The 8,335-nt window shown below is 34.7% G+C and overlaps 1 protein-coding gene across 1 annotated transcript; it reads right to left on the reverse strand.

Annotated features, from left to right (window-relative positions):
• Nucleotides 1-106: 106 nt before the first annotated feature.
• On the reverse strand, nt 107-805 carry LOC21406116 (protein N-lysine methyltransferase METTL21A). Its single transcript, XM_010112215.1, has one exon. It carries the CDS (start codon nt 803-805, stop codon nt 107-109), a length of 699 nt encoding a protein of 232 aa, XP_010110517.1.
• Nucleotides 806-8,335: the final 7,530 nt, after the last annotated feature.

Genomic DNA, 8,335 nt, shown 5'->3' on the forward strand with positions numbered 1-8,335 from the left:
CGAGATTCCAACTAGGCCTTTGGCTCTCGGTTTTCTTTCAAGTGAAAAAAAAAAAAAAGAAAAAGAAAAAGAAAAAACCGTTAAAATCTTTGCCTCCAAAATCCTTTCAACTCAAAGCTCCAAGGTCCGCCACGTGGCCATCTTCCTCATCCGGCAATGCCAAACTGTAAACCGCAAACGACCCCAACTCCATCCCCTCGTTTCCCTCCGCCGAGCTCCGGAGTCCACTCGCCAACTCAACGATTCCAAACCCCTCCTTCTCCAACTCGCTCAGACACTCAGCCGTCCACGGCCTCACTTCCGTCGCCGCCCAAATCATCGTCCCTCTCCGCCGGCACACCGTCCTCAGAGTCCTCCCCAGCGCCGCCATTTCCTCCGCGTCGAAAAACACGTCCGACATCAGAACCACATCGAACTCGCCGATTCTACTCAGCGACTCCTCCGATCCCCACACGAGTTCCCTCACCTCGACTCGGTCCCCGAGCCCGTTCGCCTCAACGTTCTTCCTCAGCCCCGGGAGCAGCGCGACGACGTCTGTCAGCACCACGCGGCTCGCTCCGAGCAGAGCCGCCGTCAGCCCCGGGAGGCCGGCGCCGGCGCCGAGCTCGATGACGGACTTGCCGAAGAATATGGGGAATTGGTCCTGGCCGAGGCGGAAGTGTGACGTCATGGTCTCGGCGAGGACGAGGGCGGAGTGCCAGACCCACGCGCCGGTGAGGGCGCGTCCGGTGGCGGAGTCGCAAAGGTCGTCGAGATCGAAGACGGTGAGGGGTTTGTCTCCGACTTGGAATTGTTGGAAACCCATTTGGAATTTGGGTTTGACTTTTGAGTAGTAATAGACATTGGCGTTGCGTTGTTTTGATAGAGAGGATTGTTTTGTTGCGACTTGTGGTTGTATATTATATTCTTGTCATCGGTGGTGGTGGGTGTCCATGCCACTCAAGAACACACAGTCCAATATTCCTTTGCACGGTTAGTTTATAGATTTTTATAAGAATTAGAATTATGAATTATTTTTTATGAAAAAAAAATATTATAAAAAATTATAAATTATAATTTAAATCATGACACGAATCATTAATCTAAATAATTTAAATACAGCGTAAATCTTCTCGTTCTTTGTTATCTCTTTTTTAAAATAATAATAATAATAATATAGAAAAGTATTGTTTGGTTTATAACCCATTTTGTAAGGAGGAAGTTTCACGGTAGGAATCTACTGCTTAATCGTAATTAACTTTTCAAAAATTAACGGTTTGATCTATAACTAAACACAGTTCTATTTTCTATGTAGCTTTGCAGGAGTTATATTTGTATTTCATAATCACACGTGACAAACGTGAGCAGTTAGTTACAGCCTATAACAGACAGACTATAACAAACTGGCTAACAGACTTAGAATATCTCTAATGCAATGTTATAAATAATGTGTCAATTATAAATTTAATATTTAAATGTAAAAAGCACTCTTTCATATCAAATTTTTATATACTAAATATACAATTAACATTAATATTTATATTAAAAATGATCTTATTACATAAAAATCATGATCTAACTAATCTCTGCCACATCAGCACTATGATCAGATGCTTCAATAGTGAAGGTCAGGCGGCGACTTTTCTAGTGGGAGATGGTTGCTGCGTTTGAGTTTAAAGGTCCGTTCATTTTACCGATTCGAGTTTAGAATTTGAGTTTTGATACAGTAAAAAGCTCTCAGAAATAGTCACATTTAACTTTTTTATTACAGTAAAAAGCTCACATAAAGTCATATCTTAACTCAAATTAAAAATTTGAATCAGCGAACTAAACGGACCCTAAGTGTATTTTGCACATTGGCCTTCCTAATCTTGTCGGGTTTTGGCAAATTGGCCTTTAAACCTCTATTTTTGGCAATATGTTATGCGATTTGTAAAATTATTGCAGGGCCTGTTTGGAAGAGTTTCTTAAAACTGTTTTGGTTTCCTTGCTTCAAAAGCTGTTTTTAGAAATGGTTGGATAATTTGTCAAAAACGCTTATGCTTTTCATAAGAGTTTGCAGTCAAAGCAAAACAATGTAACTTCTAAAAAAAGTACTTATAAATAGATTTTAAATTTTTAAAACTTGTACTAAAGTTTCATTAAGACATTATAAACTTTATTTTAACACTTTTATTGCTTAGAAATTTTAAAATTTATTTCAATTCATTAATTTATTTTATTCCAAACACTCAACTTTTACTTCTATTTTTCTATTGACAAAAAATAAAAGTAAAAGCTCTGTCAAACAGGCCTGCAATGTCTTTTATGTTGCTAATTTTGATGCCTCTCTTTTTGTGTGTGTGTGTGAATTTGACGGATTGTGAGTTAGAAAATTGAAATATTTGTATTATTATTATTATTATGTTGATCTTGCTTTTCTGTCACTAATTTAACACAATTATTATTAAAATTATCACATTGTAATAATTTTATAAGTTGGAGAATAAATTATCAAAGTTGAAAGTTTACGATGCAAGTTATCAAAACTCTACAAGTTCAAGGGACAAATGCACAAAAATACCTAAATTTCAATAACATATTAGGATTCACCGCAGACAGTCTAAGTGCGATCTGGGCTAAATTGGGACTTGTTAAAAAAAAAACACTTTAGAAACCATATAAAAAGTAAAACATATATTTTTAAAGGTAATTTTGTGGCTATTCTTTTAATGTGTTTAATTGACTCAACTTACAAACTTTTTAAGCTAAAAAAATTATCAAATAGCAAACATAATTCATATTTAAGAAAATCCAATTGCCTATATAAAAAACAAGTATAATGCATGGCTGGAGGGGCAACTTACAAAAAGATGGTTTGGGAAAAACTCAAACTGGAGATTGCCCGTTATGCATGGTGGGGGTGGGCATTTGAACTCACAGTTTGTGATTTGATGACGTGGCACACAAAATGACAGGGTTGGGCGGCGGGATGGTTTGGTGATTTTTTTTAAGGTAGTACTTAAGCTCACAACAATGTGGGGCTATTAGTATATTTGTACTATTTCTTTTTTTTTTAATCTCAATATTGGTACTATTTCTTAAAACAGAGTGATCATGCATGCTTTATGCTATAAATACAGAAGTGTTGATGGTGTAAAATTGCCAAACAAACTTACCCACATTGATTTTTAACGTATGAATAGTAAAATAAATTACCAAAAAATAGAGACACAATAATCTAAATTGGTTCACCTCAACCTAATTTTTACGTCCATTATAGCGCCAAGGGTTGGATTTTTTAAACAATGGTGGAAGTGATTAAATCATTATTATTATTATGAAAGAAAAGAGATGGTCTAAACTTAAGATTTAAGAACACACGTACTCAAAGTCAAATTATTATTTGACTAAAGTGTTTTCCTCTCATATAAAATTTGAATTTTAAACATCAGAATCAAGAATTATAATTTGAGTATACATTCTAAACATGCCCTATATATTTTTCGTTATGTTAATTATCTTCTTATGCTTCTTCACATAATTCTTTAGAACAGTTAATTATCACTACAGGAAAAAGGGGTTTTTGCGACGACAAATGTCGTCGCAAAAACCTGAATGTCATCGCAAATAAACTTTTTTGCGACGACAAGTCGTCGCAAATTTGTCGGCGCAAAAAATTGGTCGCAAAAACATTTTTTGCGACGACATAGTGTCGTCGCAAATAAATTTGCGACGACACTCTATATTTGCAACGACAGGCGTCGCTAATACGTCGTTGTAAAATTCTCGTCATATAATCATTTTTTGTGACGACATTTCAAATTGCCGTCGCAAATACTCTTATTTTTTAGCGACGACAAGTCTAAAAAAGTCGTCACAAAAAACCGAAATTAATAAATGCCCGCCGCGCACGCGCCCGTGCCCCCTCCCCCGCGCGCGCGCCGGACGCACCATTGCCACCCTACGATGCCCCAGCTCCTGCACAAATTTTCCATAATTTTTAGAAACAGCAAAGAAATTATATTTAAAATCGATAGGAATAAAAACGAACCAGAAAGATACCTCACTAAGGGAAGAGAGAGAGAGAGAGAGAAGAAGAGAGAGGAGTGGCGGGGGCGGGGTGGCGGGAGCGGCGGCGACGGCCGGAGAGGGGAAGAAAAGAGAGAGAATGGAAGAGAGAGAGAGAAGGGAAGAGAGAGAGATAGAAGAAGAAGGGAAGAGAGAGAGATAGAAGAAGAAGGGAAGAGAGAGAGAAGAGGGCCGGTGGTGACGGGCAGCGGCGGCAGCGAGGGGAAGAAGAGGCAGAGAGAGAGAGACTTAGCAGGAGAGAGAGATAGAAAGCGGCGGGAGAAAATGAAGAGGAAAAAGATAAGGTATATTAGATCAGACTTATTTACGACGACATTGTCGTCGCAAATAAGTTTAAATGTCATCGCAAATAATCATTAATTCTCGCGTTTAGTTTTTTGGTGAAATCTTGAAAAGATTATTTGCGACGACAAAGAGAAAAAGTCGTCGCAAATAATATGAAATTATTTGCAACGACAAAGTCGTCGCAAATAATTTCATGTTATTTGCGACGACTTTTTCTCTTTGTCGTCGCAAATAATCTTTTCAAGATTTCACCAAAAACCTCATCGCGGGAAAAATGGTTATTTGCTACGACATTTTCCATTTATTTGCGACGACAAAGTCGTCGCAAATAATTTCATGTTATTTGCGACGACTTTTTCTCTTTGTCGTCGCAAATAATCTTTTCAAGATTTCACCAAAAACCTCATCGCGGGAAAAATGGTTATTTGCTACGACATTTTCCATTTATTTGCGACGACAAAGTCGTCGCAAATAATTTCATGTTATTTGCGACGACTTTTTCTCTTTGTCGTCGCAAATAATCTTTTCAAGATTTCACCAAAAACCTCATCGCGGGAAAAATGGTTATTTGCTACGACATTTTCCATTTATTTGCGACGACAAAGTCGTCGCAAATAATTTCATGTTATTTGCGACGACTTTTTCTCTTTGTCGTCGCAAATAATCTTTTCAAGATTTCACCAAAAACCTCATCGCGGGAAAAATGGTTATTTGCTACGACATTTTCCATTTATTTGCGACGACAAAGTCGTCGCAAATAAAGGGAAAATGTCGTCGCAAAAAATGGATTACCTTGGCGGGAAAAATTCGCACCATTAAAATTTGCGCTCTAAAATTATTTGCGACGACATTTTCCATTTATTTGCGACGACAAAGTCGTCGCAAATAAAGGGAAAATGTCGTCGCAAAAAATGGATTACCTTGGCGGCAAAAATCCGCACCATTAAAATTTGCGCTCTAAAATTATTTGCGACGACATTTAGGTTATTAGCGATGATATGATTATTTTTTTAAACGGAGAGTAATTGCGACGACATGTCGTCAAAAATATTTTATTATTTACGACGACATTTGTCGTCGCAAAAAATGTCGTCGCAAATGGCCTTTTTTGTTGTAGTGTATCGTAGGAGATATTTCACAAATTTTTTTTAATAGTATTACAGTAAGAAATGATTTATTGAAAATGAGAAAAATGAGAGACCTCCTAAACGATCTAATACCGTGGTTGATGGAACACTAACCATTTATTTGGGATTTTTCCTGTCGCTCATATGTTTCATTTCTCTCACATCACAAAATGTCACAAGGCCTAAGGATATTGCTATTAATCAGTAAATTGGTTAACCATAGCAAATTTTTTTTGACTAATACTTTGTTACGTTTTCATTCATAATATGACCTAATATGATGTTCATGATACTACAACTTAACCGTGAAGTAACTAATAATATACGACCCGAAAAACCTACAATGTGACAACTACAATTATTGTCAAAAATTATTTTTTATTCTTTATTTTTGAAAGCAACTCGAGACTCGAATTATTGTGATCAGTACCATGGAGTAGCAATACTTTTTCTCTCTGAAAATACTATTAATATATTTTAAAATAAAAAAGAAAATACTTTTAATATAGCACGGTCTCAAAATGATTTTACCCATAATGCATTAATTAACGTGTGAAAAACGGGAAGGAAAAAAAGGTCGGGACTCGAGGAAAAAAAAAAAAAAAACTCCAAACAGAAGTCACGTGATTAAGCACGTGCTTTCATGGGATGCTGTGTAGGCTGCACTCAAATGCTTTGCTGCACGTTAGGACATCGGGAAAAGCGTTCGACAGCTTGGAGCGGGAGCGGGAGCGTGGGACCCACATGCTCAAGGAAAAAGGGCGAATGAAAACGGTTGGAGAAGTTGTACAGATGTACCAATGTATATTAACACTGTTCATGTGGCAAATAACAGTTTTACCCTTTAGGATGCAAGATCATGTTATTACTAACGTGTGAGTAGTTTGATTATTTTTATATTTTGATTATTTTTTTCCAAAAAAATACAGAAATAAGTAGTTTTTTAGTGACCTTTTTTTTTTTTTCTGTTCATCTTAATTTCCTTACTTACTAAAAATCTAATTTCCTTTTGTTTTATTGTAAACAAAACTTATTTTATTTTATTTGAAGAATTTTTTGGCAAGATGTGAAAAAACAAATGATGAATAATACTTTCTTTCTTAGGATTTTGATATAAATTTGGAGCACAATTTCTCGTGAAAATTTAATAAATTTACCCCAAATAATATTGTAATACCCAGTTCATGGCCTATTTTTCTTAATAATAACTAGTCTGTGAAGTGAGCTACTATTTTTCAAATTAAAGATGTTATCATATCTATTATAGAAAGTTTTGATATAAATTTTGAAAAGTTGGAATGTTTCCTATTTTTTCTTAACCAAACATACTACAAAAGGTTCTTTGCAAAATTTTGTGCAATAATCTCTAGTAGTGAGCTTCAAATTGTTAAAGAAAATTACATAAAAAAATGAAAAATACATGATTTCTTTACATAAGAAAACTATGATCCTTTCTTAAATGGGGCACACCGTGGACAAATTACAAAAACTTAATTTTTTTGAAGGAAGATGGGCTTATCGGAGGGGGGAGGGGCGGGGGACCAATTTTAAAGAATTTTTTAAAAGAAATATTTTAAGGATATTATTAAACTTGTAATTTTTATAAATTTCCATTATTGATTACAATGTATTAAAGAAAAAGAGAAAGTGGATAAGGTACAATAATGTACTAGAGAACATATTAAAACAAAAAAAAAACCACTAGAAACCAAAGCGTAGTAGGTGAAGTGAAGATTAGGTTAGTTAAGCAATTAGAAAAAGAAGTTCAACCCGTTTATGATTTTCTTTAATTCAAATTCACCCGTTAAAAATGACTGGATATGATGTGATCTTAGTTTAATGGATGAGATGAGCGGTTTATTTTCATATGCTAACTAATTGAAATCGTGAATATATGCACGCAAGATTCTATAAATAAGAATAAAAAATATATTTATTAAAATCTTATTTGGAGAGAAAAAAAAAAGAAAGAATATATAATAAGACAAACAAAATAATAATGAAAAGAAGGAGAAGACAGAAAAAGAAAATAGATAGGAAAAATGAAAGAAAGTAAAAGAAAAAATCAACTTACGAGACGTTTTGCAAATATAGGAAGAGAGTTTAAAAAAAATTTGTATGAAAAGAGATTACTTAAAAAACTCATTTTAAAAAAAATGTTAGAAGAAAAAAGCAAAGAGAAGGAAAAAAAGAGGACACAAACCAAAAGTACAAAGAAAGAAAAAAAACATAAAAAAGAAAATTGAGAAATGCATTTCGTTAGCAAACACATTCTCTCTTAATAATTACGTGAAAGATAAATATTTGTTGATAAAATATTTAGGATAAAATATTTCCATAAATATAATACATTTGTAAACATAAATCACGTCAAAATGGCATCAAAATTAGGTCTACTTTAAAAAATTAGATATTATATAAATCTAATAGATTTAATTAAAATCCTAAGATCTTTGACGGTCCAGGAAATGAATTATTTGTAACATTAAAATAAACACCCGTTTGACTATTTCTAAATAAGACAAAAAAAGAATCTTAATTTACATTGTCCATAATAAAACTACTTTCGTACGTGTAAACTTATCAACCGATAGTGTGTCACAAATCAGCTTTCGTTTTTCACCCTCATTTCATTAATTAAAAGGGCCAATAAAAACGTAATCACCTAGGGCAATCTCGTAATATAGCGGCGAAAAGAAGGGTATTAAAGGAAAGGAAGTTCCAATCATACGTACAGTTTTTTCACACGCGTTAATCTTCACTGCAGTCCAGCTATGCAGACGTTGGTTCGACTCGTAGCCTCTTTCTCTCACTCTCACTCTCTCTCTTCTCCGACTCTTTCGATTATTATTTAAAGCTAAAAAAAAAAAACG

This window comes from Morus notabilis, unplaced genomic scaffold, assembly GCF_000414095.1.
Source record: "Morus notabilis unplaced genomic scaffold, ASM41409v2 Scaffold135, whole genome shotgun sequence".
Classification (NCBI taxonomy): domain Eukaryota; kingdom Viridiplantae; phylum Streptophyta; class Magnoliopsida; order Rosales; family Moraceae; genus Morus; species Morus notabilis.

What these genes read in the sequence shown, in the direction of transcription:
- LOC21406116 (XM_010112215.1), bottom strand. Translation starts at nt 805, where the DNA reads ATGGGTTTCCAACAATTCCAAGTCGGAGACAAACCCCTCACCGTCTTC.